The sequence below is a fragment of the Catharus ustulatus genome, chromosome 15 (assembly GCF_009819885.2).
Source record: "Catharus ustulatus isolate bCatUst1 chromosome 15, bCatUst1.pri.v2, whole genome shotgun sequence".
NCBI classification, from domain to species: domain Eukaryota; kingdom Metazoa; phylum Chordata; class Aves; order Passeriformes; family Turdidae; genus Catharus; species Catharus ustulatus.
Genome location: NC_046235.1, coordinates 17,491,994 through 17,504,755, shown reverse-complemented (window position 1 = coordinate 17,504,755; position 12,762 = coordinate 17,491,994). Strand labels below are relative to the sequence as shown.

The window sequence follows — 12,762 nt, the reverse complement described above, 5'->3', positions numbered from 1 at the left end:
AAAAATATGCTCAGCTTGAGTTTTGTTTTGTGCTGCTCTGTGTACAAGAACATGAAGCTGCCGTGTATAGCAGAGCGTGTGGGGAACCCAGAGCACAGTCTGTTACCAGACTTTATTTTTTGCACTGTCTGCTCCCATTTTTCAGTGCTCTGACTTTTTGCTGATTATTCCAAGGCGCTCCAGTGCATCTGATAGTGTGGGAACTGTAATTCCCCGATCCCAGGGCGGGATTGCTGCTGAAATGAGATAACCCAGCTGGGCATTAAGAGCACGAAAGTTGAACTTTTCTTCTCAGTGAGCTGAAGCCTGCTCGGTCAGATTGACCAAAAAGTTTGCTTAGTTTTAATTTCAAACTGGCAGCCTGATAACACAGGGGTGTGTGGCTGGGTAGTGGGGCAGGGATTGATCTGAGTGTGGATTTTCTTTTTGTGTGTAGAGACAAATAATGGAATTACAGAGTGGTTTGGGTTGGGAGGGCCCTGACAGATTCTCTTGTTCCACCTTTCACTAGACAGGGATGCTCAGAGCTGCATCCCTGAACATTTGGGGATGGGGCAGAGCATGGGGAGCTTTAGAGCAGGGAATGAACAAACACAGCCGGTACCCGGGGCACCCTGCCGGGCTGGGCATGGGGACAGCCCCGCATCCCGGTGCTGGTGCCGGTCCCAGGCCCGGTGCTGGGGTGGTCCCATGGGTCGGGCAGGGCTGATATCAGTGCCAGTCCCAAACCCGGTGCTGGTCCTGGTGTCAGGGAGGTGCCGCTCCCGGTCCCAGCCCCGGTTCTGGTATTGTTGCTGGTCCCAGTCCCTGTATCGGTCCCAGTGCCGCTGTTGGTCCCAGTCTCAGTCCCGGTCCCGGTATCATTGTCGGTCCCAGTCCCGCTGTTGGTCCTGGTGCCGGTCCCGGTGCCGGTATTGCTGTCGGTCCCGGTCCTGGTATCGCTGTTGGTGCCAGTCCCGGTGCCGGTCCCAGTATCGCTGTCAGTCCTGGTGCTGGTCCCGGTGCCACTGTCGGTGCCGGTGCCAGCATCATTGTCGGTCCCAGTTCCGGCCCCGGTGCTGGTGCGGGTATCGCTGTCGGTCCCGGTGTCAGTTCCGGTGTTGGTGTCGGTATCACTGTCGGTCCCGGTCCCGGTCCCGGTATCAATGTCGGTCCCGGTGCCGGTATCTCTGTCGGACCCGCTGTCGGTCCCGGTGCCGGTGCCGGTGCCGGTGCCGGTGTCCCCGGGCGCAGGCCGCGTCCCGGGGGCGGTGTGGCTGTCGGTCCCGGTGCCGGTCCCGGTGACGGTCCCGGTATCACTGTCGGTGCCGGTCCCGGTGCCGGTCCCGCTATCGGTGCCGGTGTCGGTGCCGGTGTCCCCGGGCGCAGGCCGCGCCCCGGGGGCGGTGTGGCTGTCGGTGCCGGTGCCGGTCCCGGTCCCGGTATCACTGTCGGTGCCGGTCTCGCTGTCGGTCCCGGTGCCGGTGCCGGTGTCCCCGGGCGCAGGCCGCGCCCCGGGGGCGGTGTCGGAGCGGGGGGCGGCTCCGCAGCCATCGCGCCTGCCCGGCCGGCGGCGGAGCTCGGTGCAGGGGAGGGGGGCGGGGGGCGGCTCGGCGGCGGGTCTGCGGGCCCCATGGGCGGGTGTGTGGGCTCCCACCACGACTCCTCGGGCAGCCTCAACGAGAACTCGGACGGCACCGGAGGTGAGCGCCGGTACCGGGCCGGGGGGAACCGCGGGGGGACCCCGGGGCGGGCGCTGCGGGCCGGGGCCTGCGGCGGGCGGGGGAGCCGCGTCCGGTGCTGCTCGGAACCATCCCCGGACCATCCCCCGGATCCGCCCGAACTTTGCGGGGCGGGCACAGCCCCCGGGCCGGCAGCGCGGCCCCGCCGGTCCCGGCGCTGCTCTCGGGCCGGTCTGTGCTGGGCAGGAGCGGCAGCGGAGCCGCCTCCGCCTCGCTGGGCGCTGCCGGGGGGCTCAAGGACGCGGCCCCTGCTGCCGTAAAGCCCGGCTGGGGGGGGACAGGCCCTGCCCGCGGCTCCCGAAGTTTGTTTTCCTCGGGCTCCGCTCCTTGTGCCGTGCGGGAAATGCTTGCCCAGCTCGCTCGGGGGCTGGCGCTGCTGCGGGGCCGGGTTTGTTTTCCAGCCGGGAGAGCTGCTGGGCTCCAGCCCCTTCCCGGAGATGCTGGAGCGGCGTGCTCCGTGCTGCACTCCCGGCTTGGGGAGCCGAGCCCTGCCGCAGTGCCAGCAGCCTTTCCCCGCCGGGTTTTTCTCCAGAGAACACGCCTGGATGGTTGCTTTCTCGCTGCTCTCGGGTTTGTGGACCCCTGATGTTCTCCAGCTGGGCTGTGTGTGTTTTATAGTCATTTATACTCATTTAAAGTCAGCCTACCGACAGGACACTTGACTTATAAGGAGTCCTCGCATTCAGGATCCACAGATTTCAGGAGGAGAATTGCTGGTCCAGGTGTGTTTTCCACCCATGTCTTACAGGATATCAGCCTGGTTTTATTTGGGATGTTCTTTCTATCAGTGACTTTGCTGTCATTCCACGATGTAAAAATATGCAGCACTTGGAGTTGTGTCTGAAGCAGCCATCTGCTGATTAATGCCAGAGACAGAGTTCATGGAAATAGCAGGATTCCAGCTGTGTGGGGTTTCACAGAATCCCAGGATAGCTGGGGTTGGGAGTGACCTCTGGAGATGATCCAGTCCAACCCCGCTCCTGAGGCAGGGTCATGCAGAGCAGGTGACACAGGGACACATCCAGGTGGGTTTGGATGTCTCCAGAGAGGGAGGCTCCCCATCCTCCTGTGGATTTAATCACATCAGTGCCATTAAAAGGAATTTTATAGCTTTGAACAGTGTGAGTCCTCCTTATTCTATCAGTTCAAAAGGGAAGAAGTGGGTTACCTAAAGTGCATCTGTACCAAGCAGATTTACCAACCTGTGAAAACCTGCAAGAGTGCTGAGCAGAATGGATGAGTGAAAGAAAAAGAACAGCAGGAATCACCACACAGCCCAAAATATTGACCAAAGAATAGCATTAAAAGCTCCACTGGTGCTTGTCCTGAGATGTGGTATGAGGTGAGATCATGTCACAGAAATAGGCTGGGTTTAATTTCCTTGCTCTTATCTCACCTGTGATATCGAGTGAATGAGATGGGAGAAGAACAGGATCAGGCTTTGGGTGATATTGTAAAACAGATTGCTCTCCCCAGAGCAGCGTGTGAGGTGGGCAGGGTTTGTGTGGTGCTCCCAGGGCATGGCACTGCTGCTCTGGGGTTAAATAACCCATTGTGCCTGGTGCATTACGACAGCAGCTGGCCTTTGGAGATGTAAGAGATGTGAAATTCGTGTCAGCTGGCTCGTGTTGATTCATGCTCTCAGGGTAATGTTCCTTAAGGTTGTCTCGCTGAAGTGAGAAGCGCTGAAATTTCACTTGAATTATGAGCTTCTTAGGACTGTCTTAAACAATCAGCTCCAGTGTGCAATAGCCTGTTTTGTAATGCTACAGATCTGCTCTGCCTCTCCACAAGGAGGAGAGGGGGGTAGGTTGAGCTGGGAGAAGCTCTGGGTGTCTTCTCTAAACGTGACAAAGATGGCAAAGTCCAGCCTGATTTGGAGCTTTAGGGGTTCTGCCAGCCTGCCCTCGCCAAGTCTGAGACCTGGCTTGCTCTCTCAGGGGAGCTTCTGTCTGGAGGCATCATCCTCTGGACCAGCTGAAGCACGGGTGAGCAGGATTTGGAGTTTAGAGCTGTGCTGAGATGAGTTCTTGCTGCTCTCCTCCTTTCCTCCAGCTCTGCTGTTGTGACCTCACCCACTATTCGCTTTCAGATTGCTGTCAGTGAGCAGGGCCAGAGCAATCTGAAATCCTAGGAAGGTGTTTTGGAACATGATGATTCCCACTTGCCAGTCGTGGGCTTGTTTTGGAGAGGCTTTGTCTTTTCCCCAGAATGGAAAAGTTTCCTGGAAAATTGCGAGCGCTCGAGAGCTTGATTAGACAGCAGCGGCCGTGTGCGATGCTGGGTGAAAGTGGGAGCCAGCTCTCAAGCCTGATTCATCCCAGTTTCCATTTATTCCAGGGCAGTGGGGAGTGGCAGAATCATGCTCAATTGTGTTAGTGGAGTGGAGAGGAGGATTTGTCACATCCCTGTATTCTCCTCGGTGTTTTTGTCCATGGCCGGCACTTCCCGTCACTCGTGTCAGCTTGGCAGAGCTGACGGCATGTCCTGGCCACGTGTGCTTCCTTTGTCTCTTACTCTGGGCATTTTTCAAGGTCAGGATGCTGTGTGTGTGTGTCAGGAGAGCTGCTCTGGATCCTCAGGTGTGTGAGATGGAGCTAATCAAAAGCCCAGCTCACTGCACAGCTCTGTTTGCGCTGGCCGGAGCAGGAGGGGGCTGTTCCTCACCAAGAATTTAACAGATGCTGCTCTGCCCATCAGGCTGGAAATGAAATGGGCTTTGCAGATTGGTACCAGCTGTTTCATTAGCACTTCTCTTTTCAGCAAGTTTTTATTTCACCAGGACCTTGTTTGGCATACAGGAAAAGTTCCTGTCTCCATGCTCAGTGTGTTGTAGCCCAGCAGAACCAAACTGTGGTGGGTGGATTTATTGGGGAGTCATGAAAGGACATCACTAACTGCTTTACAAACACAGCTTTCCCCTCTCCATCCCTTTAGCTGTCTCCCACTCACAGCCCAAGGTTTCAGGAGCTGAGCACTACATCTGTTCCAGCTGTGCCCTGCCAAAGGTGACCGAGTTCCTGCAGGATGGTGAGAGCAGGACACAAATAACTGTTCTGCAGCCTCTTCCCAGGCTGGGTGACCTCTGCACTTGTGTTTTTGGAACACCTTTGGCCTTGGCATGAACTGCTGGGAAGCTCTGCCCTTGTGCCTGTACCTCAGGTGTGTTCAGCTGTGCCAGCAGGTCCTTCCTGGAGCTCAATTCCTTTTTCTTTTCTGAGCAGGAAAAGGAGGAAGCTGTTCATTCTCTCGTGGCAAACTCTCACCCCTCTCAGAAGCTGCAGATCACTCAGTCTGACCTGGTGAAGTTCAGTGAGACAGTCACTTGTGTGGAGTGAGGGGAAAGCAGGGGATGCAGTGCCTGGGAGCACAAGTCATTGCAGATTAAGGCTTTTGGCTGCAGCTGTCTGATTGCTGCTGAGCTCTCCTTGACACGCTGCTCGCCTGCCTGCTGCAGCTCTTATCGCCCTTCCTCGCCAGCAAAGATGCTGATTCTGTTTGAAATTTGTCTTCTTTCCTTCTGCCCCCATCACCCAGCAGTGAGAACAGGGCCAAGTGGACATAGGGCTGCCAGGATGGGAGATGATTCCAGCTCTCCGTTCCTCCCGTGGAGTTTGGTGCAGTGCTGGAGCTTCATGAACTCGCAGAAAGGCAAATATTGTGCTCCACCTCTGCTCTCAGCAACTGGACAACAGTTTCTTAAATATTTTCCTTGAGTGCTGAGCAGGGCTGTGCATCACATGGCTGATTGCAAGTCACAATAACTGCTTTCATGGTGCTTCTCTGCAGCACTGACCCGGGGAATTTGCATATTAAGCAGTGAGATTTGTTGCTCACAATTGCATTAATACAGCAGGGCTCTGCTTGGCTGGCACGGGGGGGTTAAACAAGCAGCTCATGACTGAGCACTTAAGAGCATTTGGTGCCTCCCTTTTGTACTGGAGCACACAAAGAGTCTCCCAGAGGGATTTTTTAGTGGCTTGGAGCTGTTGGGTGCAGGCTGTGATGGTTTTTCCTGCATACAGCACCTGGCTGGGCTTCCAGTGCCATCTGAAAGGGGCACATCTGGATTTCAGGTAGTTCCTGCTGCTCTGGAATACAGGGCTGGCAAAAATATTAATAAATTAGAGCTGGCTTTTGCTGTTAGGTCCTACTGTGGATTTTGTGTTTGGTTGGGTTGTTTTTTTTTTTAATGGAATAATCAAAAAAGCTTAGCATGGCTTTGAGACTTGCTCCAAACCCTTCCTGCTCCACACCTGGGTGTGTTTGAAGGAGGTGCAGATGGAGTTTAGAGCTGTGTTAGCAATGATCCTGAAGGCCTTTTCCAATCTAAATGAGTCTGTGATTTCCACAAGAGTTAGATGTGGGTTTTATCAGGGCTTTGGAATAAAAGTAGCCTTTAATAACTCTGATTTCCTGAGGGCTGGGCACCCTCAGCCTCCTGGAGATTATTGGGATCTCGAATTGGTGCTGACAGCCCCAGATAATTCAATCCCAAGTATTCATCCCCTGGCATGGCACTGTGCTGCTGTGACACTTTTCATTTGGAAACTACAAGACCTGGTTTTGTTTTCCAGGTGATAACAAGGAGCTCTCAGAAACTGAAATAAAGTGTTATTTTTACTGTTAATAAGGGCTGGCAAACGAAGCTGTTTGGTTTCCTTTTTGGCTGGTTCCTCCATGTAATTGTTTGTTTGGCTTCTAGATGAAGTGATTTATTTTAATTTCTCTGTTTGGGATTGCAGTGTTGAAAACGACAACATCCTCCTTCACTGAATGTTAAACACAATAAATTGAACAATCATTGTGCTTTGGAGATTTTTGATAAATGGAAAATATTATCAGTTGCCAGTTTGAATAAATTCTACCAAGCAGCCATCCGCTCTCATTGCAGCAAGTAATATATAATATAATATTGTTTTTCATGTGAATGTTGGATAATACAATTTATGATTTATGTAAATTATAATACAGTTGGAGCCTGAAATAGAGATTGGCCTTGCAGTTAAGTTGCAAATTCCTGTGATTTTTCTTGCAGGTACAAAAAGGGTCAAGTTTGCCTTAATTGCTTTGGGTACCTCTAAAAGAGAAAGAATTTAAAGATCTGGAAAGTTCATGACCAAATGCCCATGATTGAGAAGGGAATATAACTCCTCTTTATAATTTAGAGTGTGGTGTAAAAATCACCTTCATCCTTTTGTCTGGGCAGACACTGTGTAAGAATGTCTGATACATTTTTAAACAAATTATTTTCAATTTGCCACTTTGGCTTTCGCTGCTTTAAAATTCCTCCTCCTTTTCCTGCAAATATTTCAGTTGGGTTTTGCCTCTTAATCCTTTTCTTTACTTTTTATTTTCCAAATAATTTATGGCTGCTACATTATGGGAGTGCTGAGGTTCACTCACCCAAAATCAGAGGGGAAAGGCTGTTCTGTGGGGGAATAAAAAATAAAATTCCCTAATTCCTGACTGTAGAATAAAACACTTTTCTAGCACTCTGAGGATTTCATCTGCTGCCTCTGTGTTGTCTGGCAAGTCAGAGTTGACAAAACAGAAATGTTCCACTGCTTAGGAAGTAAATGAACTGTCAATTTTGTTAGGGATTTTTTTTTCCTTGTTTTATTTTCTTGTTTTTTAAGAAAACAAGGTTTCCCCTCACGTGGGGATTGATTTGCAGTGTAATTCAGTGTTTCAGGCTGGGTTAGCAGCAGCAGAGGAGGTGATGCATCCCAAAGCTGGTGGCACTGGGAGTGGGAAACACCTCTGATGCTGCTCTATCTGACCTGTGTGCAGGGAAAATCTCTTGTGCTTTGTTTAAGGTTCAGCTGGAACCTGAATTTTGCATTTTCTGGCCCTGGCACGCTCAGATTAATGCAAGTGAGAGCTGGACAAAAGCTGCAGGAGTTTGTTCTGTCCCCCATTCTAGGAGTAAATTAAAAACTGTCTTAAATGCTGAATGAGGCTGAAGTTTTAGGCTACCTTAAATATTTAAAATGCCATCAGTCTGATCCTGAGCCTTCCCAGCCCTGGGAAGTGCAAGGGCACTGCAGGTAATAAATGCAGGAGCAATTATTGGATGCTATCAATTTGCAGGAGCTGCTCCACACCCAGTTGACCTCTCAGGCCTGATGGAAAACATTTGGAAATTGTCCTTCCCAAAGCAGAAACGCTGCTGGGATTGTGAATTAGAGCAGGTTTTTTTTTTCCAGCCTTTTCTCAGTGTCCTTTTCCCTGCCCATCTCCCCCTCTCCTCACTGAACAGGATTTAAAAAGGAGAATTCAAAGCCCTGCTTGAAAGCCATTTGTGGGAGGAGATGGGCACAGCTCTGAAGCTGATTTTTCACTTGTGGAGGATCTCAGACGTGCTGCAGGATTTTATGTGTGCCTATCTTTCTGTGTGTGTGTATAAAGACATCCTTGTGCTGCAGATGAGGTGGAAGGGAGGGGATTTGGGGACTTTCTGCATGATCTGTCATGTGGGGTTTTTTTTTTTTTTATTCCCCACATTCTCGACCATGAAAGCAGAGGCACTTCACAAATGGGAGTGAAAAATGCTTCAGTAGTTTGCTGCAAGAACAGGTAGTGCCCAGGGGGGAAAGATTAGAGGCTAAAATGGGAAAATGTGTCACACAGAGCTGTGGATTGCATGGTAGCTCTGCACATGTTCAACAGGGAAAGTTTACTCTGAAAACATATCTATTCAGTCTAACATTACCACCACTTTTCTAGAAATAAATTACTTTTCATCCCCTGAAATGATAAACACTTTACAGCTCCTAACAGCCCCCACTTTATAATAATGTATAATAAATGCAGCAACTATAAATAATTCTCTTAGTTCAGACAACACATTCTGGAGGGAGGCATTTCCACCTTTTCCCAGAGGAGCTGTGTGCTCTTTGAGAGCACTCCCAGCAATGGCACTTTGGGCTTGGGAAGCTTGTTACCTTTCTATTTTTAAAATGCAGCCATGAAGCTCCATCTCTGCTGCCATGCTGTGATGAAGGGCACTGTGCATTCAGCACAAGAATCTCTCTGTGCCATTTTGCTTTGTTGCTTTATTTCCCTGGGATTTCCTGCCTGTGTGGGTAAATACAGATTTTTTGGGAAAGAGCACCTCCAAAACAGCTCAGGATACCTGCAGCTGCCAAATGCCATTTTCTCCTCTCTGCCCATTGCATTTTTGGGAGCACCTGAGCCTGCAGCAGAGCATCAGCAGCACAGGATTAATGGAGAATTTAAGGGAAAATTGCTAATTGCTATTGCTCTGGCTTCCACAAAGAGTTTCCCAAATAATTTCTGGATTAAAGAGTTTCCTGGAAAAACTGTCATTGTTAATTCCCATTGCTCTGGGCTTGCACCAAGGGTTTCCCAAATAATTTCTGGATTTAAAGAGTTTCCTGGGAAAGCTGCCATTGTTAATTCCCATTGCTCTGGCTTGCACCAAGAGTTTCCCAAATAATTTCTGGATTAAAGGGTTTCCTGGAAAAGCTGCACCTGAGCCTGCAGCAGAGCATCAGCAGCACAGGATAATGGAGAATTTAAGGGAAAATTGCTAATTCCCAATTGCTCTGGCTTGCACCAAGAGTTTCCCAAATAATTTCTGGATTAAAGGGTTTCCTGGAAAAGCTGTCATTGTTAATTCCCATTGCTCTGGCTTGCACCAAGAGTTTCCCAAATAATTTCTGGGTTAAAGGGTTTCCTGGGAAAGCTGTCCCCAAGCACTGCCTGTGTCACACTTGCTGGATTTGTGCCTTCACAGTGGTTTGGGTGTGTTTTTCTCCATCTCAGGTGCATTAAAAATGTCTTTAATGCAGAATATTGAGCTTTAAACTGCTCCTGAGCCACTGCATCCCTGTCCCTCAGAGGGGACATGGCCTGACTGCCAAGGGGACATCAAATCTTCCAACACCCAAACGTGGTTTAAATATTTTTTTCATGCAGGTACAAATCCCTGTGAAAATTCCTACTGTGAAAAACCATGTTTATTTTCTTGGTAGATTGTAAAAAGTTTAATAAAAGACAATAATAAAGGAAAAGATTATAAGGGCTGGGTGCTTATTTGGAGACACCCTTTAAATTTATCAGCCTGTTGTATATTCATAGACCTAACATACATTTTTTAATTTTTCTATAAACTATTTTCTATATTCCAGGAACTGTTTTACATGGCTACTCTTCGAGTTTGCCTTTTTAGAGCATGTGTGCTTTTTGGCTGTGGTTTTAATTTAAATCAATCTTAATTTGGGCTGTGGTGTTCAATTTTTACAGACAGTAATTGGTATATCAGTAGTAGGTGTTTTTACTGGGTGTTATTGAACCAAGCAGGCAGTTCACTTACTGCAAAGACGCTTTATTAACCTATGTTAATCTTAAAACTATATCTTAAAAACCATTTCAACACCATACATAGAGTGTAAAATACATAATATATACTATAATGTCGTGCAATATGTATCATATATATACATATGTATATTATATGAATAATATATATAAGTAAATATATGTAAAATATCCTGCTATTTGCTAAAAGCCAATACCATAATTTGTATTTATAACACTGCCTAGCTGGGCTGCTCTCAGCTTGGTACCACTCCCAGGGTGGGAAGAGAGGGGAAGGGTTTGTTTTTGGGAAGGGTTTTTGGGAGGTGTTTTTGGATAGGGTTTGTTTTTGGGAAGGGTTTGTTTTTGGGAGGTGTTTTTGGATAGGGTTTGTTTTTGGGAAGGATTTTTGGAAGCAGAGCATGGCACACTCTGGAACACACCACGTTTATCCAAAGCTTGGATGCAGATTCCCTGGCTGGATGTATTCCCAAGTGGGATAAATTTAAATTCCCTTATCTATAAGGGATATATTTGGTGGCAGCACAGCCCCATCATCCCAGTGTTTCCCATTTCCAAGGAGCAGCATTCCCAGATTTTCCCCAGTGCCTGAGGATGAGCCAATGTCTCCCTTCCCTGGGCATTTCCATCCTCCCAGTGCCTGAAATGACCAAATTTCCTCCTGAAACTTGTGGGAAATCACAGCTCCCAGCTGAGGGGGAGCACTGGCAGGGCTGGAAAGAAAAAAGCTGCCACAGAGCTATTTAAATTTTATTTTTTTGGAGAGTTACATTTCACTCTTGCATGTTGATGACTTGGCTCGGTGAAACACGTAGCAGACTGATTTTTTTTTTTTTGTGATTTTTTTTTGCTCTGTGCCCACATAAGTTCGTTGAAAGCACATGGGGTGCTATAAATAAGAGTGCTTTTAGAACAAAAATACTTCTGTGAAGTGCTGATCAATATTGGATATTATCCTGAGACAGGTTTAAATGCTCATTTGAGATGAGTTCCTCTTCTGTGTGTTTTTCACATCCATAGATCTCCATTGTGTGTTTATCCAGATCTAAAAGTAGTTCTGGTGCCAAAAGAGCTCCAATTTCAACAGAAAACCACATGATTGTTGCTTGACTGAAGTCACACACTTCCAGTCAGTCACACATTGCATGGCCCCACATGGATTTTACAGCAAAATCTCATTTTTTGCTGCCTGTGCATCCCATTCCTTGTGTGTATCCAGGGCTCTCCTTATAACACAGCACTAAAATATCTCCCAAAAATACTGCAGGGTTTGGCTTTATCTGAAACTCCTGCTAAATAGAACAGGGAATTGAAGATTTGAGTCTGGCAGCTGGGAATGAAAAAGGAGCAGCAGCATTGTCAGAACAAGCTGCTGTGCTTTGGTGTTACCAGAATAAAAACCCTTTAGTTGTAAATAAGCTTTTAGTTCTTCAGCTCTTCCTCATCACAGAGACTTTCTAATCAAGTGTAGACAGATTATTTTCTGTAAACCTCCAAAAAGACTTTTATTTAGGATTTTTATTCTTCTAAATAACACAAACCTTTAGAAAATAAGAAGAGGTTCTTCTCTGTTGTTAGAGGTGAATCTCAGTGTGTGTGCTCTGTCTCCCTGGGAAGTTTTGTGCCCTTTCTAATCCTCCTAAATAATGGTGCTGTAGGAATTAGCTTTAAGTTGGAGAAGTCGTGGCTTTTGGTTAAATTGTCACTCTGGCAGCTTAAAAATTGAAATTGGAGCTTGAAAATTGAAATAATCTGCTGGGTGTTGGAGTGGGGAAAACACAGACACCCACTCAAACAGGAACCCAAATTTCTCTTTTTTACCTTTAACATGACAGGAATGGGTGGGCTCCAAACACTCCCCAGTCCCAGCCTGGATCAGTCACAATCAGTTCTCAGGGAGCAAATTTCCTCAAGAATTTTTAAGTTAAATTTATTTAAATTGATATTTATCATAACTCCTTCACAATATTGCTTTGGGAAATCAACAGGTTCCTTTATAAAATTATTTTTTCTGCTGTATCCATCCCAAAGAAGGTGTTTTAGGGATGCAACTGCAATTCTTTCTGATCATGTTTTCCTGTTGATTGCAGGACTGAGGAAGGAACCACATTAACATTTTATCTTACTGTGCTGGGAAACTTCTCACCAGCAGTTAATAATTTGCATTGAGCTCACATTAGTTAGGAAAATACTGTAAATATTTGGGGGTGGGGGAGGAAGCATTTTGGCTGCTGCCAGTGCCCTGCTTTAACATCTCTTGGCAGCTCTGGCCAGAGGGATGCTGAGCTGATAATTGAGCTTGTTAAAAATCCATTTTATTAAGTGGTGACAATTCAGCTTCAGTTCTGCAAAGTCCAAAATGGCAAAGGCTTCTTTATCTCTGCTTCAGTGCTGTGTCAAACAGAATATTGTGTCTTAGAAATTCCACCAGCTGATCTAATCTTGTCTTGAAACTCTTTCCAGGTTTGCCTGCTCAAGGATTCTGCCGCTATCTGATTGCTCTGCCTGCCAAATTTCCAGGCTGAATTCATCTGCCATTGATAAAGTGCATTTGTCTCTGCTCCCTGCTTTCAGCCTTCCTGCCTTCCCATGTCTTGTTTTGTTATTATCAATTAATCAGGGGATTTTTTCCAGCTCAGGGGACTCTTGCTGTGCAATTCAGGTTTAGGGATCTGCACCATTGCTTTTCTTGTGT

The 12,762-nt window shown here is 47.7% G+C and overlaps 1 protein-coding gene across 1 annotated transcript in view; it reads left to right on the top strand.

Annotated features, from left to right (window-relative positions):
- Positions 1-1,586: 1,586 nt before the first annotated feature.
- UBTD2 (ubiquitin domain containing 2) overlaps positions 1,587-12,762 on the top strand; it is a 39,441-nt gene continuing 28,265 nt past the window's right edge. Inside the window, exon 1 of the mRNA XM_033073218.1 lies at positions 1,587-1,682. Coding sequence (XP_032929109.1) covers positions 1,613-1,682 — 70 coding nt within the window. The 5' untranslated portion in view covers positions 1,587-1,612. The remainder of the gene's footprint in view (positions 1,683-12,762) is intronic.